Source organism: Syngnathus floridae, chromosome 1, assembly GCF_059516105.1.
Source record: "Syngnathus floridae isolate MCC-2025c chromosome 1, RoL_Sflo_1.0, whole genome shotgun sequence".
Lineage (NCBI taxonomy): Eukaryota > Metazoa > Chordata > Actinopteri > Syngnathiformes > Syngnathidae > Syngnathus > Syngnathus floridae.
This window is the reverse complement of record NC_142413.1, coordinates 20,939,955-20,966,562: the sequence shown is the minus strand read 5'-3', so window position 1 is coordinate 20,966,562 and position 26,608 is coordinate 20,939,955. Positions and strand designations below refer to the sequence as shown.

The following is a 26,608-nucleotide window of genomic DNA, read 5'->3' as shown; positions in this document are numbered from 1 at the left end:
AAGGGTGTCACCATGATAATTTGTCCAGTTAAATGTGCCAACCCACCCCCACCTCATTAATCCTGGAACTCTCGATATAGAATATGTCCTCTTGAAGTGAGGCAGAGAATAATAATGACGCTCTCGTTACGGCTCTGGAATTCCGCCACATTTCTAGTGTCTCCTCTTGTTTTGTTTTTTTGACAATCTGTCATCCTACCCACATGTGGAAAGTGCGTCTCATGCATACTGAACACATAACTAGCCACTGTAGTGTAGAGACAAAAAAAAAAAAAAAAAAAATCAATTCTGGTTTCACAATAATAATACTCAGTTTTCAATCTATTAACAGAATAGCAAAAATAAATAGTGTACAATAGTGGCATTTCATATGTCTTTTATAGGGTGGATTCAATACATTTTAGAGTATACAGTGTTCCCTTGCTATGTTGTGGTTCATCTTTCCCAACCTTGCTGTTGCACGGAATTGTAAATGTTGTAAATGGCAAATGAAGTGCACTGAGCTTTTATTTATACCATAATGCTCAAAGCGCTTTTAAAATTCTCAGCACTTACAGCAGGGGTGTCAAACTCATTTTTGTCGCGGGCCGCATTGTAGTCATAGTTTCCTTCGGAGGGCCATTATGCCGCATCTTAGTCAATTTCCTTCGGAGGGCCATTATGACTGTCATCGCCTTGTATTATATACACTAAAGGCTACACAACAAACTGATAAATAACTACTTTTGAAATCAGAGACTCGTAAAAACTGTTCAAATATTTTAAAAGGATGACTAATAAAAATTGCTCGCAATTATTCTATTTGTTCAAAATGAAGACAATTGGTAATTTTAGAATTGACACATGAAGTCCATGCGCAATTTGTCTTTGCGGGCCACATAAACGTGACGTGGCGGGTCGTATCTGGCCCCCAGGCCTTGAGTTTGACACCCATGACTTACAGCGCACACACTGGTGCACTCTGAATAACCGAGTGGCGCATTCTGTTCGGGAGATCATAAACCACCGGTTGCGTTCAGGGGGAGGAAATTGTTCTTAAAGTTTTTTATTCATTGACATTTCTACCTTTTTTATACACTTCTTTGAAATAATCATTGCATAAATAGAGTTCATTTGTACATACGCAGCATCTTTGAAATGGTTTATGTATTTTAAAACCTTTATATAGGGTCAATAGTTATTTGTTTGTGGTATTATTCAATGTAATCATTCAAATGTTTTCTTTTATCATTTTCCTACAATTAAACGGGCAGTTTTTTATCACCATAGTGGTGTAAAAGGTTTGACAACCACTATTATGTGAAATATAGACGTATAATTCCTGCAATACCAATAAATAAAAAATCATTTATGTCAGTCTGATTTTTTTCAAAGGATGAGGAGAATTACTTTATTTTATGATGCAGTTCAATGCTTAACTTGCTTTCACACTTGTCAAACAGTTATAAATGTAATTTGAAAAAATGCCTTTGCGGTTATGATAGTCATGATGAAACCTCCAGTGTGTGTTCCACCTGAGGGATTCCATTTCCTGACCATTTACAACATCCAGCACGCTCACAATTAATATATGAATAAAACAACTGTGGTTAATAAATACTTCATAGAAATGAATAATGGAATATGCTGCTCGCTAAACTAATACATTGTTCTTACATCTGCACACCTCAATTCAATTGGGTGTGCGTCGCAATGTCAACTTTCAAAAGCAATGGCCTCATTTGTCGCTTGACCTGCTGCTTTGTCAAAGACTAATTAGAGCACTACAGAAAAGGAGAAACTTCTAATATGATTCCATTACAAAGTCACCATTTTTCCGATTATACTCACGCTCGCTATCGTCATCATCGCAATAGAGAACATATTATTACGCAAAAGCTATATTTGCTGTTACCAGGGAGCACTTCTACTCACTTCTGGCAAAGTGGCCCATGGGAGCATTTGGTGGATGTGTTTTAAATCTGCTGTTCCATAGAATTTGCTTAATATGAAGGGAGCCATGTGTTTCTAAAGTATTTGTCACACTCATGTTCTCTACAGAGAACCCTTTCAGGGGGTAGTTGATGTTGTCATTCAAGTTTCTTTTCCCGACACATTACATGCAAAAAGCAGAGTAACAGCTTCTTGAAACCTAATGAAAAAGCTTTTTGCAATTCAATGCAAAAAAAAACAAAACTGTGTATTACTTTTTTTAGCTGCAGAAAGTACTTTTGTTAAGCCACAAATGGAGACCCAACTTTCTTCGCAATAAACAAGATGTTAAGGAGACCAATTTTGACGCAGGGCGGCGCCGATGATCAGAGGACAAGCACCATTGAAGACCTAACCACCCGTGAGCCAATCACACAGCTGCAGACAGACCTCTTTCTACTTTGGCAAATCCCGCGGAGGACACTGGCCGGCTTGATGCTTTCATTCTTTGTGCCAACAACTCTAATTAACAGGGCAAAACAGCGGCAGCCTTGTTTACATCCATAAATAATGCATTTTACCATACACGAGGGGAGGCTCCTGTGTATGACGCTGGCCATGTTTCCCACCATGCCGCCACGTTGTGTTATGTAATCCAATCAGGACAAGTGGATTTGTTACTTTATTTGTCCCCGCTTGCTCACTCCAATGTCATTATGCAAAGTTGGGAGCTCAAAGGAAGTAAGGCCGACACAAAAGATGCCAGGAATATGGCGGCAATGACAATGCGATGTTTTAAGTAGACTATTGAGAACGTCTAATAATATTCACACCTCCACCCATTTTTTTAATTGACATTAAGCCCTATTATCCTACTGTATTTTTACATGTTGGACATTTTTTTATGGTCCTAGGTGTGAAAAGCAAAAGAACCATTGAGACCCACCCTTTTTGCTTTGAACGCATTTACGCATTTTCATAGACAGGAACATGCGTTCTTCAGGTTTGTACCTGGGCAAGTCCGTGTTTGGAAAATTACATGGATTCCGCCATGAGGAACGTACTCCTCAACTGTTTAATGAGAGGCGCTGCTTCGATTTGCCGGGAATGAAGTCAACTATGGTCACTCACTTAACGGCAGAAGCACCTAGTATTTCTAACTGTGGCGTTTCCGAAAAGTCCACCTATGTGCACAGTTAGAATGTGCCAAATTTGTGCTGAGGCTGTAAACAAACATGCTAACCACTAGCACCATACTGCCAAATGGAGTGTTTATCTCTATAAACAAAACTAACGACAAGATGACAGTGTAAATATCTTGACACGAGTGCGCAATTATAAACTACGGAAGCATCTTTTGTACGGCAGTATGCAATTACATCCTGAGGGGCATCGTAGGGCCAAACTGCTTCGTCAGCAAGCAACCTCACAATTAAAAACAAGCGAGGCTGAACAATCTACATGCACAAGTGTGAGGCCGTTTTAATTGACTCGCAAATGTACAAATATACATTCACTCATAAACGAGTTTCGATTGTGAGACTTTGCAAACAACATCAAAATTGCCCATGAGAGCAACTCTAATATGTCAAAACAAGGCAAAAAGTGCTAACAACGCTGATGATGAAGCTGTTTAAATGCTTGATGGCAAATATAAAAAAATACTAACATGAAGCACAAGTGAATGAGGTCTCCGGGTTTGGTTGTGTTTTTTTCCCATGCCCACACTGACTCTGCAAGCCCTTTCTTCACCCTGTCTGTCATCTTGTTTTAATGTCTCGGAGATACACTCAATTAGAAAAATGAAAAGAAATGTCAATGGGAGATGAGCCTTCCACTAATCCAATAAGACACACTCCACCATCATCGCACACATGAAGCCAACTGGTGCCGCTGGCAAGAAGGTCCACTTCTTCCAAACTATTACGGTGCAACCTCAGTTTTCAGAATTACTCCGTTTCAGAATGTCTGACTAAAACGTAATCGTGCAAAATCCAAACAATTCGCCCCGTAGGCAATATTTTGAATCGAATAAATAAATATATCACGGAGACCTAAAAATATTAATATATCTGAATACATCCATCCAGCCATTTTCCATACCGCTTGTCCCCACCGGGGATTTATACACAAAAGCAATGAGAAATAAATATAAAAGGGCTAAATGGGTGTCCTGAAGGAAAGAGAGGGGAGCTATTTTCTGAATTATTTTAAATTCTATCATCACCTTTTTTTGTTGTTAAATGGCTGACACCCAGATATTCTATCATATTGTGTTAAATTGATTCAACAGAGAAACAAATTCCACAATGGGCCTTATCCGTCTTCGTACCTCAGCTGTTCCTTATCTCCATCTGTTACACTAGACACAATATTTGTTATACCTCAAAATCTAATCTAATGCATTCAATTTATAATTGTTGTTTGCAGTGGTGTCAAAGTTCCTTGAAAAATTCTGACGTACCTTTTAAATACAAAATTTGTTCGGTTGTATTGTCTGTTACTATGTCACAAATGATTTCATGCGCTTGCTGTCGATGAGACTCTTCTCTAAGTTTGTTTTAAAGACTCTCGATGGCCTCATTCAAGTTGCTTTAAAGTGGAAGTCATTTAAATTGTCTGTCATTACCATTCTTCATCGATTTCTCAGACATCCTTGCAACATTTCTCTTCTGTGAAGCCCACTATTGGCATCTGTAGAACTGCACAATGGAGTCGAGCTGTATGCGTTGATTGAATCGTCCGGCGCCTCATGACAGTTGCGCTTCAGTATCGTTTCTATCCAATTATATGGCTGACTGAACTTGAAGCCCATTCAAATCTCAGCCCTCAATTACCTCCTCAAAGTGTACTCAGGCAACATATAATAAAGGCACACAAGCTAATGGTCCGCATTTCATGTACTTTGTGGTTCTTGGACAAACAAAATAAAGTGAGCATTATTTCATATCCATTACAGTAGACCACCAAACATCTTTGTGAATCACAGTTTCCAGTTTCTCAGTCTTTCTGTTGCATGTTGTTTACGCGCTTTTCCTCTGGTCGTTTCATTTCGCTTTTTTGAGTCTTATGTCTCAGCTGTTCCTGATGCCATTTTCAGCTTTTCCCCACCTGTTCAACAGTTCTTGTCTGTTCCTTCTGCCATTGCCATTTCTCATTTATTTACCTACCGTTCTCTTGCTTGTCTTAATGTATATCATCTTTCGGTTCTTAGGGACGATCAATTTTTCTATTTTTTTTTTTAGCTTTTCTATTTGGGTTTTATTTTCCCAAGCTGTTCCTGATCAATTTCTTAGCTTTTCTTTTGTGGGGTCTGTGTTTTTCATATTTTCTCAGCTGTTTCCTTGATAGTTCTTCTGCTGTTACCTCATCTTTTTCAAAGCTACGACCCAAGGTTTGCTCCTATTCACCAACTTTTCTCAAATAGTTCCCCAGCTGCTTTTCTGTTGTGACAAATTCGTCACTTGTTACTCGGCCTTCTTCTATTGATCCTCATCTGTCCCCATGCATTTTCTTTATGATATCCCGCTGAGGCCATGACAAATTTCAACGCCCAAATGATGCAGCTCTTCTCTGCCACATTAACCTGGACATATTTGACATCCACGAGTCCAGTCGTGCGTCAAATTACGACTCGGGCCATATATCACACGATAACACTCCATTTGGTGATACGAGACATCAATTTGATATGGTGCCTCTGATGACTCGTTTCATCTTATTATACAATGCAACAAACTTCTTAACAGGTCTGACGAAAACTATACATGGATAGTTTAGTTTCAGTTTTTTATAGCGTCTTCACATTGACAAGATACGATCACTGTAATCTCACATCATTTAATTTTTTACTCATTTCATATGAAAAAATAAGCAGATGATCAAATTACATCGAAAGCGTGCTGGTGATTCATGCTCACCAGGAATTAAGAACATGAATGTATTTGCCATTGATAAAGATGATGATGAACGTGGTCCAACATGTTGTACCAGTAATTGTATGAGCGCTTTGTTTAAGAACAGGTTAGTGCATGTCGCTGCCTGAAGATAGGTTTTCTTTTGTTTCTTGCCCTTGGGGGAATATGCTTCCGTCTTTTTATTTTTTGTAGTAATTGGAATTTTCACATGCAGTGCAAAAAATCAACCCAGCCTAGAGAGAGAGAGATAGAGAGAAAGAGAGAGAGAGAGACAGACAGAGAGAGACAGAGACAGAGAGAGAGAGAGCGTAGTAGTAGTAGTAGATAAATACATTTACTGCATGTAGGATGATCTGCTGAAGATGAAGAGATAACTGAAACATTTTTATTATTATTAATGAACAGATGTATTAACTTAACTTGGTGCCCAATGACAATTAGGACACTGCAATTATTCCTCTGCTTAATGACGTCATCAACAACAGGCAGTCAGGCAGGAAAGTACCAGTTTTTACTCTCCCATTCAGACATCACGTATGATCGAATACATAGTGCAACACAATGTCAATGTGAGATTTAAGACCAAGAGTGTGGATTTTATTTCCTCAGCGTCTAAAGGACGTGACTTTTTCCAGGGAACATAGATTAGAGTCTGGTTACTTCCTGTTCTGTGTAGCTTGTTTATCTCCTATATTACATTTGTTTCTAATGAAATCACAACACAGTTTATTTGGAATTAATACAGCTGGTGTTTTGTCTTTTCTTGGGATTTAGGATTTGGTGTAGTAATACACTGTATGTATTTGACCGCCTCCCCACCCCACACACATTTTCGCTGCACATATATCACTTAGTTACCTTAGGACAGGGGTCTGCATCGTAGTCATAGTTTTCTTCGGTGGGCCATAATGACTGTCAACCCAAATAAATGTACGAACGCCTCATAGGCTAAACAACAAACTGATGAATAAGTAGTTTTCAAACCAGAGACTAGTAATAAATGTTCACATACTTTAAAAGATGAATTGCTAGCAATATCACTATTTTATAATCGTAAAGACAATTTGTAATTTTATTATTGACACATGAAGTTGATGCACAATTTGTATTTTCATTAAAATGAGGTGACAGGGCGTATCTAGCCTTTGACATCTATGCCTTAGGTTTATATATATTTTTTTTTCAATACACATACCGTAATTTCCGGACTATAAGCCGCACCGGACTATAAGACGCACCAGCTAAAATTCGGAGATATTTTAGTTTTTTTCTTACATAAGCCGCACCGGACTATAAGCCGCACGTGCACACGAGTATTTTACAAAGAAAGACAGTACACAGAAAGCCTTTTTAGAGTTTTAATAACATACTTTAACATGTCTTTCTAAACATTGCCTGTGAAGCAGCAGTAGTACCGCAGCAACACGGAAGTGTGCACTGCTTTGTGTTATCTCTGAGTCACATTGCAGAGTAAGAGAAACGGTTTAGAGCCCTTTGACGCAGGTCATCTAGCGTGCATTCCTCCTAAAGCTCATAATAGTCACAAGCAACACAGCCAGAACAAGCAGCAGCCATAGTAGTGTTTCAAAATAGTATTTTTGTTGTTGTTTTTTTCTTCAAGATACCGCACAACAGTGGTCCACAGCCTTTTTATGAGTGTATAAAAGTAATCAAGTCATCACAAAAATCACAAAAAAAATCTTATATAAGCCGCACCTGACTATAAGCCGCAGGGTTAAAAATTTTGGAAAAAAGTCGCGGCTTATAGTCCGGAAATTACGGTACATATATACATTTATACAATCCATTTTCAACAAACGAAAGTAACATCCAGATGAGTGGCCAGTACAGAAGTAAGGATTTTGACTCAATGCCAGCGATGTATAAATTGTTCACCGGCTACTTTCCTATTCACCTGTCGATTCATTTTTGACACATAGATACTCCCATTCATATATCGAGGACTACTGAGTTTGTTAATGTTGAATCGCATATATGTTTGTGGGGGTTGACCGTACTGTTGTGTTTTGGATCTCATGTGGTAATCTACCGAATAACAACAGCTACGTATTTCAAACACAAACACTCTCTAAATCAACCTTTGCTTACCGTGCCAGGTTTTCCCTTTGAGTTCCCATCATGCCAATTCATATCTCTCATGAATATTCATAAATGCTACCAAGAGTGGAGTGAGTTCAATCAATTGGCGTACAGGAATGCTAATCACATTTTAGGATGGAGGTGTGACATTAACAAGCTGCTGCCCAGGGCTGTCCGCCACACACTGCCATTCATCACATGCTGCTCTCTGTAACCTCACAGTATTCACTCGTGCGCATCTGCAAAGTTATTTCTGCACGTCTGCATCTTATCTGTCGCTTCTATTTTTTTTTTTTTTGCCGTCACCAGAGGGAGGACATGTTTCACCGCACGACTTTCACAAAAGAGTGCAAAACCGAGGCAGGCCTGAATTTCACAGTCAGCCTTGGCGTTCTCTCGCTGCATGTGTAATGTGACATAGCACGTACCTTGCCATCTGCATGCCATTCTCACAAGTTCACACTTGAGATATTTACACTAGCCGAAATGATGGGAAATGATAATGTATGAAACTTCTTGAGCCTGAAAAGCTTTTCGTAACCAGGCTTGCTCACTTTTCATCCAATCACAAGTCAGTACTTACGTCATAATCTCTATCTTGTGTGTCTTGGATTCAGTTTCATTTCTATCGAAGGCATACCGCTCCTTCAGCTGTGGCTCCATTCACACCAGTTAGCTGAGTTTTAGTTTCTATTCCAGTTCAGTCACTCCTTGTTGACCTTTTGCCATTGTGGCTTTTTTGTTTGTTTTAAATCTTTGATTTTGTGTCACGTGTTAGGTACACCTTTTCTTTATTCAAATCTGTACTCTAAGATTATGAGTTCCAAGATTTGATGATAAAGAATTAAATAAATTTCAAGTTTAATTGTGTTTCACATTGCTATCCATTTTTAATGCTTCATACTGAGGCAGTGCTTCTGAACCATTTTATGTTATGCCCCCCAGAAAGAAGAACATCTATCCATCCATCCATCCATTTTCTGTACCGCTTTGTCCCCACGGGGGTCGCAGGAGAAAGGAGAACATTTAATGTAAATATAAATATAAAGGTTCTACGTGAGGACACCATGTTTATGTTTTCTACAATAATTATTAGCAATAATTTTACACAGTGTATCAATATGCAACAAGTTATTTCCATAAATCCTTGCAGTCAAAAGCGGTTCAATTGTATCGTAAAGAGAAAGGTTAAAGTTGAGTATCAAATTTTTTAACAGAGAAGGAACGTATGTAACAGCATCAATGTGGTTCTACCTGGAGAGCTTTATTTTCTAATAGCTAAGGTTGTTGCAACAGCTATACACTGCCAAGCAAGTAAGAAATGTAAGCAGGGAAAAAGAAACTGTCAACAAAGTTTTAGGGTAAGACCTATATTTTTTGTCTGAACAAAAGAAAACAAAAGGCTAACAAAAGCTGTTTTTGCTGTGACAATCCACAAGTAACACACATCGTCCCCCTTTACCCCTAGATAGTATCGTTTCTTGAAGAGAAAATACCGGCACAAATATGCACATGGGCAAAGAGAAACGAAAGTAAGAACAAGAGGAAGATGATTCATACACTCTTGCACTTGATTGGTTCAACTGGACAAGGCAAACAAGTCGGATAAGGTTTCAGATTATAAAAGAATGTTCTTGACAGAGCAAGGGTCAATGGGTGCCGGTCTTCTGAAGAATTGGAAAGCTTATATTCTTCGCTAGGATGGTAAAACTAGGGTAAGTCCAGATGTGTGCGTGTTGCTTGCCAAATTTGATAAAGGCTGCATTACATTAAAAAATAATTTCCCAATATTGTGGCCAGTAAATTAATATTGTCTCATTTTCCCTTTGGCACAGTGAGGTTTTGGAACGGGATCTGTTTCTCTTACAATACCAAAATGTGCTCAGGGGACCGCGCCGGGCAGCCTACCTGTGTTTTAAAGCATTAAGTGTCGAGTGTATTGATTCTCCTAAATCTGGATATTTTTGTAGTGACCGTGGTGTGCACGCAGAGGTGAGTTTGGAGAAAGATGCTAAAAAGCCTCCTCGGAGTAAACTTTTCAAATCTTGAATAGAGTCTACTCACTGTTTTATGTCTTATGAAGATGCGATTTCTGGAGAACCTGAAAACCTTGGATTGTGGACTCAGCTACACGGTCACTTGTTACTTGTCCTGGTCACCCTGTGCAAACTGCTCCATGGCATTAGTCAAATTCCTGTCCAACAATCCAAATGTGAATCTCCGTATTTTTGTGTCGCGCCTCTACCGCATTGACGAGAGGAGAAATCGAGAGGGCCTGAAGCTGCTGAATGATGCCGGAGTGCATCTCAAAGTCATGAATAATGAACGTAATTTGAAATTTTACTTTTTCTACAACCCAACTGACTACTTCTTTTGAAAATTCCATGCAATCCTTCTAATCTCTATTCTCCATAGACTTTGAATACTGCTGGAAAACCTTTGTTGATCATCAACAAAGGCCCTTCCTACCTTGGGACGACATTGTTGAAAACCACGCTTATTATCAAGAAGAGCTCACCGATATTCTCCAGCAGGTACCGGAGAGTATAATTTAAAATGAAAGTACAATTTGTCTTATCAGCCATGTCATGTAAGTTCATCTTTTTACATTAGAACAGCCTTTGTGCAAGGGACGGGGTATGTGTGCTTATCGTTGGGACCTCCATGGTCCGGCATGTGGATATTCCCAGATGCAGCACTTCCTGCCACCCATGTGCACTCATTAGAGAAGTCGATGACATCATGCTTCATCTACTGGCTCAATGCCCGTCTGTCGCTGCTGTGGTTGTTCATGTAGGAACGTGGGACCATAAACTGCTGCAGTCAGAGAAACTGAAAAAAGACTACATCTCACTCATATCCACCATCCAAGACTCAAAGAAGCGTGCCATTGTTTCAGGTCCCTTTGTCCCCCCTTTCTTTAGTGACCTCAACTTTAGCCGTGTCAGACAACTCCACATCTGGCTTAAAAGATACTGTATGAGCAAAAGCATCCCCTATGTGGACAACTTCACCACTTTTCTCAATAGACCAAACCTTTTCAAAGCAGACTTCTTCCTCCCAAATCACATTGGATCCCACCTATTGTCAATGAATATTGAACTCACTCTGCTCTCCTGCGATGCATTCTCAAATGACGCTCAGTAAGCTCAGAATTCCTGGATCACTATAGTGCCCCCTGCTGTCCACCTGCAACCAGTTCAGCCAAATGAGTTAGACCACAAAAATAAAGCAATACCAAAAGTTTTTGTAGCTTTCAAAACTTTTTATCATTTTACTTTTTTAATGCTAAGGTACCAACACCTTGTGTTTATTTCTCTTACAGCCCAATATTTATACATCTTCACTTTCTATAAAGCAGTGATGTCCCCAATGTCTATCTTTGCCAAGAGTGATAAGTAGAAGAAGAAAATGCTCCTCCACTATATGGCAAAAGGTGACAGTTATAGCCACATGCTGCCATTCATACAATATATAAGCTTTGTGTTTAACTTAACAGTCCCAAATTTTACACAAATTAAATCTGTGAGTAAATTGTGATTCATTTATCATCATTTCAGTAAACAATATACCCATTCCTTTTTGTGGCATTTTTGTTTGGACGTGTTCTGCTTTAGTGGAATGACAAATTTGATGGATTTTTCTTATTTTGGTTTGGATTAAGCAGCATTCTCACGACACTTGGATTTATGGGAATGAAAGCTTTTGGGCATTTGTTAACTTTGTTAACATACTGCTACTGGCTCATTTGGCTTGATTTGTAGAAAAATTGCACATCTCCCTAATTTCACACCTTTCTGCTGAACATCGTTAATCGTTACAATTCCAAAATTGTTGTACTTTATGCTATTGGTCCGAACAACATCCAAACATTCCTTGAGGTGACAGGAGGGAATGCAGAGGTATGAAAGGATAGAAGAGTTGAAAATAATGCCCTAAATCCCATAAAGGCACGCACATCGACCACATGCATTAAGATTCTGGAATCCATTCCATGCTATGTGCATGAGTGATGATCTATCATGGCAACGGATATTGAATCAAGGTATTTTGGGTCTGGACCCCCTAAGGTGGTAGTGTTTGTTTATCCACAGTCAAAGCGACTTTCACAAGCACACATACACACACCTATCACATCACCCTTCCCCAAAGTCCCTTCGCAGTGGCATTTAAACACAGTCTAAAAGCATGCCAGTAGTCATCAATCATTGTCAGTAGTGTTGCGTACATTAATATTCCAATTTAATTACGGAGCCATTACTGTACACAGGATTTGCAGTCGTATGAAAAGCCTGTCTCTCCAAGATTGATGTATTGAATACATTCAAACCTTCACACGGATGGGCAATTTAAAACCTGTTTGTGGCGTGTGAAGCCAAAAATGAGTGAGCTGAGGTTCAAAACGTAACCTCACAATTGTATTGTGGCTAACCACTTGTCCAGCGAGTTGCCCCCCATTTGAGTCAAAAACTAGACAAAGTTGCATCATCTCACAGTGGCCCAGTTCTAAAATTAGACAGACCACCTCATAGAGCCCTGTGCAGAGCCATCAACACCGCATTGACTGTGGTATACTTGAAACCAGTGCGTTAGGTTTATTGGATAAGGGTCCTAGTAGGGCTTCAAAGTAAAGTCATCTTTTCAAACTGGGGGTAGGGTTTCGAAGTAGGGTTTTAAACTAAGGTTTGGGATTCATAATAAGGTTTAAAACTCGGGTTACGGTTTCAATCTAGGGTTAGGGTTTCGAAGTAGGGTTTCAAATTAAAGTGAGGGTTACAAACTAGGGTTAAGGGTTAGCGGTTAGGGTTCTGCGGTTAGGGGTTTGCGTTTGACCTTGTCTGGCTGCTCAACAAACTAAGTGCGAGGAGGAGGGGTGGTGTCCCATGGTATCCTTGCATCAACATTCATTGAGGTCATCAGACGTTGTCTCCGGGGTGTATAGGCGGTTCCCTTCCTGTTTTTTTTCTTTTGTGTGGTAGAGGCCAAACAAATACCTGGGGATAGCCATTAGTGCTTTTAAGGAAAGATGAGCCAAAGGCGCGGCAATGAAAGGACAGTCCTGACGTCACAAAGACTTCAAATTGACTCACGGTGGGAGGAAAGAGGGTGAAATATATTTTCCATCATTCTGCCCTTTCCCAAGTCACTACTACCCACTAGCCCATAAGACTTACACATAACATGAGCAAGAACAGTGAATTTCAAATAATTCCTTCCAGACTGAAACTGTCAGCATCATAAAATGTTGATGCGCACAGCACTGAAAAAAAAGAACAATAAAGAAAAACATATTGTTTAAAAATATTCTCTTAAAACATACTGTATGCTTTTGACTATTTGATAATGTACTCTGTAGATTATTATCTTGACTGTAATCCTTATTTGAAACCGAAAAATGGCCTGCCCAACACTGATCTTGGATAGGTGGATGTATATATTAGTCCAAGATTTGCGGTGTGATTGAAGACGTGTGAACGCACACACTTTGTTCCATCAGTCAAGGTTAAAGCGATCAACTCATCCCCCATCCTTTCAGCTCACATGACATGCTGATCATGTCCTTTATATTCTCCCAGAGCACCCTTTTACCACAGCAAGTGTAGACGTTAGTGCTTGTACAGGTGAAAGACGAGAAAGTTAGCCCATTGATTTACTGCTCGTCTTTCTCCAGCTTGAAAATTAAAACATCTTATTTGCCAATTATTCTTGTTTCGGTCCTGATTGTTTCGAAACTGTGCTAATGAGTTATGATGCGTTTGCAAACAAGGAAGGAGACACGGGACGTTGTTTTTTTTTTTGTAGTATTTCTGTAAAAGTTGATGAAAGTTATTCATGCTGTAGAAGAAAGCTTGGGGGAAAAGTTTGTTTGAAAATATTGTTTTGTATCAGGATAAATATAGCAAATCCCAAATGCGAGGGAAACAAACACAAAGATGTTTTGAACAGAGGTGGGTACTAGTGCATTACATTTAATTGATTACAACACCTTTTTGGATAAATTGTACTAGTCAGACATGTTTGAATGCAACACGTTTATTTTTTTCTGGGTATTTCTGTTCAGGGGCGGCATGGTGGGACACCGGTTAGCACTTCCCCCTAACAGTTCGGAGGGTGTGGGTTCGATTTTGCCTCCGGCCTTCCATGTGTGGAGTTTGCATGTTCTCCCCGTGCCTACGTGGGTTTTCTCAGGGTCCTCCGGTTTCCTACCACATCCCAAAAACATGGACTATGTGGCCAAAGTGACATAAAGCTCATAACCATACAATAACATCCTGTTGTATCTGTGACTTTTGAATTCGTCACCCGAGTTTTCACTGTATATACCATAGGTGTCAAACCCAAGGCCTGGTGGGGCAGATACGGCCCACCACATCATTTTATGCGGCCCGCAAAGGCAAATTGTGCCTCAACATCGTGTCAAGACTAAAATTACAAATTGTCTTCACTTTTAAAAAATAGAGATATTGCTAGCAGTTTTTATTACTATTCATCTTTTTGAAATACTTGAACAATTTTTACTAGTCTCTGATTTCAAAGCTTGTTCATTCATCAGTTTGTTGTGTAGCCTATAGTCTATATAAGTCGATGACAGTCATAATGGCCCTCTGCAGGAAACTGACTACAATGCGGCCTACGACAAAAATAAATTTGACACCCCTGGCGTATTTGGTGTATACAGTCTATCGTCTATATATGGCTGTAAATGTGTGAACAGAAAAATCCTACAATATATAGAGCTCAACTAGATTCAATTTCTCCTTCTCTCTCACTCTCTCTCGCTCTCTCTCTCTCTCTCTCTCTCTCTCTCTCTCTCTCTCTCTCTCTCTCTCTCTCTCTCTCTCTCTCTCTCTCTCTCCCCCTCGCTCTCTCTCTCTCTGTCTCCATCTATTTCTCTCTCTCACACACACACACGCACGCACGCACGCACGCACGCACGCACGCACGCACGCACGCACACACACACACAGACACACAGACACACACAAACACACACGCACACACTCTAAATAATGCAAAGGGGTTTTATTGCAGTGCCTGCTGTTTTAAATGAGCTTTGTGAAGTGTGAACATACAGCCGCGATTTTCTCAGAGAGATTTAAGGTATCTGCAGAACGAATCTGCCGGATGGAGATAAAACGTTTTATTTCAAGTCATCCTCATGTTGCACAAACTGCAAGGGTGCGTGAGATTCACAGTGGCCAGGAGGGTTGTAAGTTAAAGATAATTCAGTTTTGATTGAGACTGTCAGAGAGGTTATTGCTTTATTTGTGAATTTTATTGTTGTGTCATTTTGCTGTCGGGGGGGCCATACTGAGATAATAATCCAATATTTTGACACTTAGTTGGACAGCTGTCAGTGTTACGTAGACATAATAATCAACATACAGCAGTTTCTCAACTTTTATTTGGCCAATGGTCCTGTCATGTTCTTTTGTCCCCGGCTGTGTGTTCATCATTTTGTTTTCCCCAGTCTTTTTGGCAAGCACCTGCCAAATATTGCAATCAACTCTTTGTTTTCATGAAATTTGAAATTTCTTAATTGAAGGTACTGTTGTACATGTTTTAATTTCCAAGATTATTCCGTCACTTGGTGTTTTTTTTCCTTGTGTAGTTTAAATGAGGAACCCTTTATTGTGGTTGTTTCCATTATTGCTTTGAAAATTCCTGGCCATAATGTTGCCCCTACAATGTCACAATGGGGTGGATCTTTATGCCGTTGCTGCCTCCATTAAGGCCTAGAGGCTTCACTTACAGTGGAAAAGCACCAAATGTGCCAAAATGTTATGCGAGAAAGCCTTTCCAACTGATCAAATGAATTGCTGCACTAAATTTCAACCTTGAAATGCAATTATTTTGATGGCGTTTCTCTCCCTCCTGCTGCAGTGAAATACCTCCACGCTAGTTTGAAAAGGGCAGCTTTAAAGCCTCTCGCTGTCTTGCTGTTGCTGCCACCTGCAAATGATCTTCATCCTGAAGACAATCCTCCTGACATGCTCACACCTCACACTTCCAATTTTTATCACCGAGGTGGTGTTGAGAGAGGGGGAAATAAATAGAAAAGAGGGGAGGAAAAATAACATCACAGCCAGTGTGTGAAGATTGAAACTTCCCAGGTCAAACTTGCAAAAAGTGGTAACATTTTGACTTCAAACAAAACAGTCTGGAAAAATCTGTCTCAAAAGGCAAAACTGCTGTTCAAACCATCAGGATGCAGCAGTGCAACTGTCTGTCAGGCACTTTTGTTTCATTATACACTGATGAACTCTCTGGGTCTCTCCTATAACCGCAAAACACAGTTCTCAAATAGTGCCGTTTTGCCTCATTAGTAACAGTTGAACTTCAAATGCAGACACAAACGTATCAGGCTTCACAAGGTCAAGATTTTCCAGAGGATCTTCTTCCATTACTGCATGGTGTAACACCTCCCATTCCACTTCCCCAATGCTATCCATCTTCCCGCGGTCCACCTCCCCAGAACAAGTCATTATCACCTGCCTCAGCTTCCCACCGTCAACCTGGCTGGAAACAAATGTCTTCGTTGAAATCCAGATGAAGGGGCGCGATATCGCAGATATGCATCCCTGTGGCGCTTAGTCGAGCAACATTGTGTCACTGATAACTTACTCCATCTTAATCGACGTTTGCCCTCCTCATGACTTTATCTTCCTTGTGTCTCTCTCCATGTTAGTCAACCTTTCTGTGCTTTTATTTCACTTTTGTCTCAGTCGGGATTCTTCTTATAGCAGTGGATGTTTTTTTTAGGGGGGCGTGGGGCCGACTTGGTTGGCTCATAAATCTGTCTTATTTTTTTTGCTTCTTATACTACTCATAAACAGGAATATTGAGCTTCTAAATGTTCACGGTTTCAGGACTTTTTGCGTAACCTTTATCCAAGTACATTCTTGCCTTTCTGTGGCTCTTCTGGTCTCACGGGATCTGTTTCAACCTACCGATGACACCATGACACGCTAGCCCAGTGGGCAGTGGGCACTCCCCTGCTGATTCCCTAAAAGTGAGTTGTCATCTTAGTCTCATGATGTCAGAATGTGAACGATATGATGAGGAGGACAGTTTGTTAACAATTGTAATTCAATTGTTGAATTTATTGGTCGGTGGCCTTTATTGGAAGTTCTTCTGACTGACATGATGTTTGCTCTCCCTCCCATTGTTTAACAAACAGGAGCTGCCTCACGGTAAAAAAAAAAAAGTTAGTTGGAACAAAGTGAGCAAAATAAAAGATGGAACTTTGCCAAGTCACACCCATTATTATGTGTGTTACATTTCCACTATAATGACTAATGTGTTTTCTGTGGAAATTGCAAAATGGACACAAAGGATAAATGGCTAGTGAAACTTACACTGGCAATGAAATGTCCAAATGGATTTGTTTGCATGACCTGTGTATTGCATGTTTGTAATCCTGCAGGTATTTTCTCAAAGGCTACAACAAGTGTGGGTGGAAATACACAAGAGAGAGAGAAAAAATAAGTCGAAAATTTCAAACAAATATCCCACAGAGACAAGAAAAAAAAAAACATACGGTTAAAAAAAATACTTGATGTTTTTCATTTTGATTTATTCTTGCATAGTTGATGGTTTTGGTTATTTTTAAACCGCCTGCGTGTTTGTCACTACTATGGTTGACAGATGTAGTTCAGGGATTAACTACAGTACTTTAAAGATGTAAAACGGGGCATGTACTCATCTGTGATATAAATGGCTAGCTGTCAGCTACACTGAGGGAGCTAAAGGCCAATTCCCGAACATACCACCATTGTTTTTGGCATTGGTTGATGTTTGGGTGTGTGGTAATAACCAAAGAACCAGAAATGGACCGGACCATGAAATGGAATGTAGGCGTGTCTGTTCATTACAATGTGGGCTTGACAAAATTCAAAATGAAGTCCAGACTCACCCATCTAATCAAGCAAATGGTATGTGGAGCATGACGTTCAAATTAAAAAAAAAAAAAAATCACTAATGTAGAATTTGGAGGATCTTTTTTTCATTTATTTTGGTATAAGGGTGTACACTTAGTTACATGACAAAATGTGAAAAATGTAGCTTTGCAAATACTTTTGGGATGCACTGAAAGGGTTAAAATAATTCTTATTCCATTGATCGTATGATTTCATTGGAATTACTTGGTTCATCCTGCAACAGTGTCCATTCACATCATGTAAATGTTATTAAAATAGTCGTGGTCGCAAACTCAGAGACCTAAGGCTAAATAGTGGCTAGACAGGAACTCTTAAAGGGGAATAAACACATTTCAAGATGCCCATTGGAGTGCTGAAATTGTCTTCTTCTTCCACCACTATATTTTTTTCTTCTTAAGAAATGTGCCCACCAACAGCATATTTTGCATCACCAAGGCAAATTATTGGACCCACAATTATTTGGGTTGGGAGATGAGCACTGGGTCATACCGTTTCATAAATAGGGAGAATAGGATGAGTTAGTCCCAACCAAAAGCACTGAACAATAGTTGTAGGTCATGTGTGTCGTGATAGGCTGACACGCTGACATGTCAGCGAGAAGAGAGCATCCCCTAATCCCTCAAGTAATCTTTAATATTCCCTGAAAGTCTAATTTGCATTCAAGGAACGAGGGCGGCAACGAAACGTGGTGTGCTTGCGTCCAAGTGCATGTGTATGTGTTTAAGACAGGTCTTGTTTTGTAATGCCTAAGAATGTCTGAATAGATGGGGTGACCTCGGTAAACACTGCAGTCATCTCTTCAATATGTCAGGCCAAACTCTCTTTGTGGCTAACGTCAATCTTGGCTTGATCCATTCATCTCATGCACTTCTCTATATTTTTTTTATTGGACTTCATCTTCTTCGTTTTAAAAAAATGTTCACAGTTGTGGGGGGAGCCAATCCCAGATGCCCGTGGGCAAAATGTAGACTACATGATGGACTGGTCACCATCACTGACCTGCCTGTAAGCCTTGGGATCAAACAGTGACCAATTTAGGGTGTAACGTTTCTGTGGATGAATGAATAAAATCTCCATCCATTCAGTCGTCCATCCATTCATCCCTCCATCTGTCCGTCTGTCTATCCATCTATCTATCATCTATCCATCTGTCCATCCGTCCATCATCCACCCAACATCCCATCCATCCGTCTGTCCATTCCCATCCGTCCATCCATCCATTCATACTATTTGGCCCAGCATGTTGGGTTAAGATTTTGAACAATGGTTTAAAAACTACCCATATTGATAAATTAAAGTTACCAAAAAATGTCTTATCAGGTTAGCTATTCCACTGATCACATATTCTAAGAAGAAGAAACAGCTTTCTCTGGTCAGGAGTTACCAAAGGAATCACTATAGCAACAGCAGCCTGAAAGCCGTTTTTTTTGTTTTTTTTTAAAAGCTTAAATGGTGCTTTTCTGTCGTTCTAGCATATAAGTCTGAGAGAAACTTTGCTAAGACCCAAGATCATGAAGTGCCTTCAATCTAGAATAACTTCTTTACACCCACACACGAATGATACTCACTCTTATCTGTTAATCTCCGTTGGCTGTTTCACGCCATTAATGTGCATGTCATCACTTGCACATGCAGCTCTCATCCTTATCATTTACATTATCACTTGGTATTAAAAAGTGGATACCGAAAAGTGCTTTTACATCATTTGTATTTACATTCACTTGAATTTTATAATGGCAAATGAAAGTGAAACTTGTAGAATGATTTTGCACAATCATTCATGTTATTTTCAGGAGCAAATAAATTTAAAGTCGGGAAAATTGATTTGATAAGATTAACTCTGAATACGATCTTGATCACTGAAAAACATGAAACTTGTTAGCTCAAGTCCAACTCTACACTCCATCTAAACATTGACTGTACATTTTGTTCCCCCAGATCAACTTCATCTTTTGTTTCCCATGACGTCCAATATACTGTCCAAACGGTTAACTCTACAATACTTGCTGAGAGCCTTTGTGTTCATCCCAAAACATTTTAGCATTTTGCTGGCGTGTGGTTGTGAGCAAAACAAAAGGGCCTTATTGGTGATGCTGCCCTCGTGTGTGATGGCAAATTCCTCCCAAACAAACATTGCCCTCCCTCTCATTCTCTGCTACCTTGCGGCCTCCATCCAATAATGCCTCTAATAACAATCCAAAGCAGCCAGTCAATGCCATTATCACCCGGAACGAAGACATCTATTTCCATGAGCAGAGCCCATCAAAAACGCCCTTGTTGTCCAAGAGGGAGCAATAAGTTTACATCAGTGTTTGTAATGAATGCTCAAGAAGACAGACATTGTAGTTAATAGTGATTGCAGGAGGACCTAGATGAGAATCCCCTGCTGTTAATGAGACACCTTTTTCTAAAAGGGAGAAAAGTGATAATTAAATTCCCAATCAACAGCTGCACGGGTAGAGATGATGTTACCCAAATTCATGAAATTATATATAGAGTTTAGAATAATGAAGCTCTGTTTGTTATTAAATTATTTGTAACAAAAATAATAATAATTGTAAAAAATATACATTACACTAAATAACAAAAAAAAATACAGAAGCACTGTTTTACTAAATTAATTGTAACAAGCATGTCTGTACAGTTACCGTATTTTCCAAACCATAAGGCGCACCTAAAAACCTCCAATTTTCTCAAAAACCAACAGTGCGCTTTATAATCCGGTGCGCCTTATATATGGACCAATATGGATTCGTGGATGAGGACTAACATATTAAAGTAAGCTTTATGTGTTTATTTTGTGTGTTGTGTGATATTAACGTTTGAGCAACGTTGAGTTATTGATATAGCGTTATTGTTTAAACTATTTCGAGTGTTACTATATTGTGATTGCATTAACGTTTGAGCAAAGTTGAGTTATTTATTCTATGCGCTTTATAATCCGGTGCACTTTATATATGGACAACGTTTTTCTATTTGGAGTGTTACTATATTGTGATTGCATTAACGTTTGAACAACGTTGAGTTATTTATTCTATGCGCCTTATAATCCGGTGCGCCTTATATATGGACAAAGTTTTAAAATGGGCCAATCATTGAAGGTGCACCTTATAATCCAGTGCGCTTTATAGTGTGGAAAATGCGGTACGTTGCAAAGTTAATCATCTTTAACTAATGGTAGTTGAACTTTCTCCTGCCATTTCATTGACATATTTCACAGCTGAAGCTAGATCATTTACTGGACAGATATCCGTTATCATGCTTTAAGGAATGTCACCCCGTAGAGCAGTAGCAAGTGATTGCGCCGAGAATCCATCTGAGTTATATTACAACGCATTCTTGGTATGTTTGAGCCAGGCAACTTTTCCCAAACTGCAGGCTTTATGTTATTAGGAAAATTTGGAAAGAATAATATTATAATCAGGGTAGATTACGATTCAAATCACCCTAAATAATTATTTAAATTTTAGATTAATCTTTTTCTGAGAAATCAGACCTGCTTGCTTTATTTATTTCATGATGTCAATGTGTACAATAGAAATTAGTGGACAATAGAGTCATACGCAGATTTACATTTCTCTTTTTTTAGATAAGAAAATGCATGAAGAGTGTTGAACTGGTCTCAGACGCAGGATCCTTGACGAATAAATCCCGGACCGAGCGAAAAATGAGAGCGTCTGTGTGTCCGAGATAATGAGAGCACACTTGTAAGGTTGCAAGGGCACACACAAAAGGAAGACACTAAAAGTGATAGATGGAAGTAATCACATTTGACGGAGGTAGGGTGGCCAACAAGACATCCCATCATCGCAGAGAGGGCTTGTGACTCTCGGTGATCCGAGAAACCGCCACTCTATTTTCAAATAATAACACAGCACTGACACCCGCAACCGTCTTCAGTGCTGTATTCAATCACACACAATGACATATGAGGCCATTTTTTGGGGGAGGGGTCAGGTGATGACTGCATATGAGCTACTGCCTGTTCTTTCTGAAATACAGTGCTAGCTTGAAGTACCCTCCAATGAGGTCGAATTTGGAGTACATTGTAGCGCAGCTGCATTACCGTCCGCCTTTCGCTCCTCGCTATATTGAATATTTTGAGGTGATCTTTTTTTTTTTTTTTTTACAGTACACAGGCAGGTCTATGGTGTACTGGATTAGGCACACCTAGTCAACAGCAAGAGACTATTAGGTTTAAAAGTGCTTCTGTCACTCGTCTGTCCATCCATCATCAGTCCGTGTAAAAAGAGAAAAAGTCATAATACAACATATGAGAAACCCAATTTGATTAAAGGTGGATGATTAACTATTGCCTAAATTGGGGATCAATTTAGGTATAATCTCATTATCTGTCATTCCTCCACTTCAGCAACAATTCTGCACGTGTGTTTTCCTTGCAAAATGCCATTATGATAAGATATGGAATCCAGGAAACAGCAAAACCTGAGAGCTTTTCAGCTTTCTTCCCCTAGTGATGGCGAGCAGACAGTGAATTCACCAGGGATTTACAGGTAGTCTTAAAGAGATCAGGTGTTAAAGCTTCACATAACATTTGACTGCGTGTCTCTGCATGTTTTATGAATGCATGTATAAATTCATGTTGCCATGCGTGGTGATCCTCGCCCGTGTCCAGCATATTGCCAGTGGGCGGATTCAAAGGTTGGAAAAGGTGAACGTGTGATTGAGCATCACTCACCAAGCTATACGGTCCAGACTCATGGACTGCTCATGTAGGTTAGCCTTGGAGCACGGATGCTGAGTTGGAATTTAGCTATCATCTCGGATTGACGTCCTAACCTATGCCTTTAGGTATCGATGTTCAAAAAATACGAGCGTTCCAAAAAAATATTCTTTCATCCAATCAATTTACTGATGGCTGATAATGACACACCCGTCTGCCTATCTGAAGATGGATCATAAATGTAATAAATGTAATAAGTATCGCTGTGAAAATATTACTAACAATAATAACGTCTATTAGTATTGATTTTATTTGTATTATTTCTTAATTTAGTGTGGGGGGTTCCCTATTTTCTAAGTATGGATCATAAATGTAATAAATGTAATAAGTATAGCTGTGAAAATATTGCTAAAAATAATAAAATGTTTATCAGTATTGATTTTATTTGTATTATTTCTTTAGTGGGGGGGTTTTCCCCTATTTTCTAAGTAACTTTACTCAGGGGTTTTTTTTTTTTTTTTGGTTTAGCACCGGATATCCTTTCTTTCTGCTTTTTTATTTAGCATGTTGTTGCTCACTCTGGTGCTCGTCATGGTCCCCATGGGGACATTAAACTACATGCACACAGAATACATATAGATTTGAAACACAGCTTAACCTAACGTGTACTCATACAAAGAATATTTGCTTATTTGGTCTATACTATATCTGCATGTGTTGTTTAGATTAATTTACCATGATTTTGATGCTAACTCCATTTGCTGTCTCATTGTTTACACTATATATTATGTATTAGCATTACGATTGCTGTCTTTTTAATGTGATAAAATACATAGCATAGCATTCTCAATTCATTTTAAAGTAAACTCGAAACGGCAGTGTCGATAAACAACATGAAGCAAGTGATTGGCCTCTTATCAGAAAGTATTGTTCTTGCAAAATGCTGTTTGTTGTGAATTTCATTTCTATCATACAGGCTTTCTAAAGTACAACTCAAGATTGTACGTCAAGTCACTTGTAAGTTGAAGTCCTACTGTATAATGAATGACATCATTTATTAGAGATAATTCAGTTTACTGTGGCTCATTTTCCCAGATAAATGCACAAAATTAGAGGCAATGAAGCATTGAATTGACAGAAAATGAATATAGTTAGTCAGCAAGGAGACTGATAGATGGATGCCTAGACGAAAACAAATTTGTATTTGTGTTAAATGTTGCTCAGGGCGAAAGTGGCTGACTCAGCTCTAATGAGACATTAATAAAGATGTCGGCTAATTTGGGCTGGCGAGGCGGCGAGACCAAGGAAGGGAGGGCTCGCTAAATTGGAGAAGCACCAGCTGCTCTGCCAGATGATCGTCGAGAGCAGACACAGCTGCCACCTGACCGTCCCCTCGCTTCTCCGTTTCTAGCCTCCCTCGCCTCCGCCCCACAGGATGATCACGTTAGTTAATACAGTGAGCAATCTCCAGAAATGCCCCCTAGAGGCTGGGTGAAAAACAACCCAATTTGGGTTCAAATTTGGACAGTTGCTGAAAACAACCCATCTTTTTATAAAAACAAATCATTTGTCTTGGGATGTTATTGCAATATTCTTAAGAAAAGCTCAAAATTTTCAAGTTACTTAATTGCCATGAGCCTTTTTACTTTAATTGATCGCATAACCTTTCGACTCACAGACTAGCACATTTTCTTTTCATTAGTTTTTTTTTTTAAATGAATATTACTTGCATTGTATTTAAAACTTCTCCTATAACATTATTACTTTATTCTCAAGAAATTCTGACGTTGGCCTTGTAAAGTTTTGACACTATTTTTATGATTCATTCATTTATTATCATTTAATTTACTTTTGTTGTTGTTTATTCATATGATCACATTTTGACTTTATTTCCATAGAAGTATCATTTGCTTTTTTGTGATAGTGCATCCATGTTCTCATAACATTGTTACTTGTATTCTGGCTTTAAAAAAGGATTATAATTCTCTGGAATTTGTTTCCTAATCATATAAGAACTAAGAAGATTTGGATACGTTTCACATAAAAAGTGTTGACTTGTGCAAACACCAGAGAGAGAAAGCCATATTCTGCTATTCAGATCAAATCAAAGTTGAACTTAGACCGAGAGCCAAGCTGTAAATCAAAGGTGGCTAAGGCTTAATGCTTCCAATTGAGAATACTTTGCAGCACTTAGCCCATTTGCTGTCTTGTCATTTCCAAGGCAAAGTACAGTCTGAATCTCACTTAAAAGGGATAAAAGATCCCGGCCTACTATGAAATATTCATCTAATTGTCTTAAAGTCAAACTGAGGAGGAGTTGGATTTGTTTGAAGGAGAGTTCGTAATGACTTGTCAATGTCACACCTCTCAAAGATCAGTTTATTGTTCTCATGAGGCCCACATTGCGGAGAAACACACACGCACACACACACACCAGCAAGCCTCTTGGAACAGAGCTGTTTCATAATCTTTGCCCTCATTAGCTGCAGCATAATTAGATCCGATGGTGGAATAGTGTACTTTGCAGCATTCTTCGGCCGGAGTCTGCTACAGTTTACTATCCATAATTTACTTCTTATTTCAGCTGAAAAGATGCGCCAACACGTCCTTGTTTATTCTGTCGCTTTTGCAACCCACAACAGAAATGCTTTTTGGTCCACTCTCATAGCGGCTGCTGAGTCACTACAGTGTGAAATACATTAGCATCATCCCATTTCCTTAACCGTAAACAACAAAGGAACATAAAGGAGAAAGTGACTTAGTGAATGTCAGCTTTTGGAAGTGGCAGGTATCGTTCAGAAGCAATCAGTTTGTAGCTCTGACCTGTAGTGCCTACAGTGAAACCTCCCAAGTAGAATGTGATCTGATTTTGATGCTCCATTAGGGCCTTAAAATAAAATCTCTTTTTAATTTTTTTTTTTTTGCAAATGGAAAGGGCAAATTGCATTGCCATACCGTATTTTCTGGACTATAAGGCGCACTAAAAACCTAAAATTTTCTCAAAAGCCGATGCGCCTTATATATGGACCAAATTCCTAAATTTAAACTGGCCCGAAGCATTGTGTCATGAAATCAATCATAAGTGGCCTGCTGAAGACTATGAATCATGAATCAAAAAGACTATGGATCATTATTTTGTGATTATAAAGTAATTTGTTGCGTGTCAAGTTGAAATAAAAAAGATAAAATTGAGAAAGATTTGATTTGGATTAAAAATCTGACATGATGCTGACATGATTAATGGTGCGCCTTATAGTCCGGTGCGCCTTATATAAGGACAAAGTTTTAAAATGGGCCATTCATTGAAAGTGCGCCTGATAGTCCGGTGCGCCTTATAGTCCGGAAAATACGGTAATTATTGTAGCCACTTCTCAGGTGGACAGAACAAAACTCACATGGCTCCTCTCTGCTGTGATGCTGTTACAAACACGATTCTGTCAAATGAGTATTGTACAACTTATTCTGATGTTTCTCTAGATAGCTTAGCATGGCTGGTTACGATTGTCTTTCTGTTAATTTTCTGATCATAATTGGTTGTTGCTCTCTGCTGTGACAGTTACAACCACTTTTCTGTAGAATGGGTTTTGTAAAAACCTAAGCACTTATTCTGGTATTTCACATCATTTTTAACTCTGTGGTTAGAATGGGCCCCTCCGTGAGTCATCACCTTATCGTGGTGGAGGGGTTTGCGTGCCCCTATGATCCTAGGAGCCATGTTGTCGGGGGCTTCATGCCCCTGGTAGGGTCACCCATGGCAAACGGGTCCTAGGTGAGGGGCCAGACAAAGCACGGCTCACAGAAGCCCCTTAGGATGAGTAAAAGAAATGGACATCGTTTTCCCTCGCCCGGACGCGGGTCACCGGGGCCCCCCTCTGGAGCCAGGCCTGGAGGCGGGGCTCGAAGGCGAGCGTCTGGTAGCCGGGCCTTCGCCCATGGGGTCCGGCCGGGCACAGCCCGGAAAGGAAACGTGGGTCCCCCTTCCCATGGGCTCACCACCTGTGGGAGGGGCCAAAGGGGTTGAGTGCAGTGTGAGCTGGGCGGCGGCCAAAGGCAGG

General features: G+C 39.5%; 1 protein-coding gene and 1 long non-coding RNA gene across 4 annotated transcripts in view; one reads left to right on the top strand and one right to left on the bottom strand.

Annotated features, from left to right (window-relative positions):
• The first annotated feature begins 9,494 nt into the window (after positions 1-9,494).
• LOC148404545 (single-stranded DNA cytosine deaminase-like) lies at positions 9,495-11,506 on the top strand. 3 transcript variants are annotated; one of them, XM_088394267.1, is made up of 5 exons: positions 9,495-9,643; positions 9,764-9,920; positions 10,012-10,255; positions 10,344-10,462; positions 10,542-11,506. In XM_088394267.1, exons 1-5 carry the CDS (start codon positions 9,630-9,632, stop codon positions 11,073-11,075), a joined length of 1,068 nt encoding a protein of 355 aa, XP_088250393.1. In that variant the 5' UTR covers positions 9,495-9,629; the 3' UTR covers positions 11,076-11,506. The 3 variants fall into 3 exon arrangements, with proteins under 3 accessions (XP_088250393.1, XP_088250401.1, XP_088250410.1); XM_088394275.1 differs by having other exon boundaries at positions 10,726-10,898; XM_088394284.1 differs by having other exon boundaries at positions 10,619-10,795.
• A 2,597-nt stretch (positions 11,507-14,103) lies between these two features.
• Positions 14,104-26,608, bottom strand: part of LOC148404544 (uncharacterized) — a 40,067-nt gene continuing 27,562 nt past the window's right edge. The window contains exon 3 of the long non-coding RNA XR_015861274.1: positions 14,104-14,131. This is a non-coding gene — a long non-coding RNA (uncharacterized LOC148404544). The remainder of the gene's footprint in view (positions 14,132-26,608) is intronic.

Coding starts and splice junctions, on each gene's coding strand:
- LOC148404545 (XM_088394267.1), top strand. Junction 9,921..10,011: donor ACCGTGGTGTGCACGCAGAG/GTGAGTTTGGAG, acceptor TGTCTTATGAAG/ATGCGATTTCTGGAGAACCT. Junction 10,463..10,541: donor TCACCGATATTCTCCAGCAG/GTACCGGAGAGT, acceptor TTTTTACATTAG/AACAGCCTTTGTGCAAGGGA.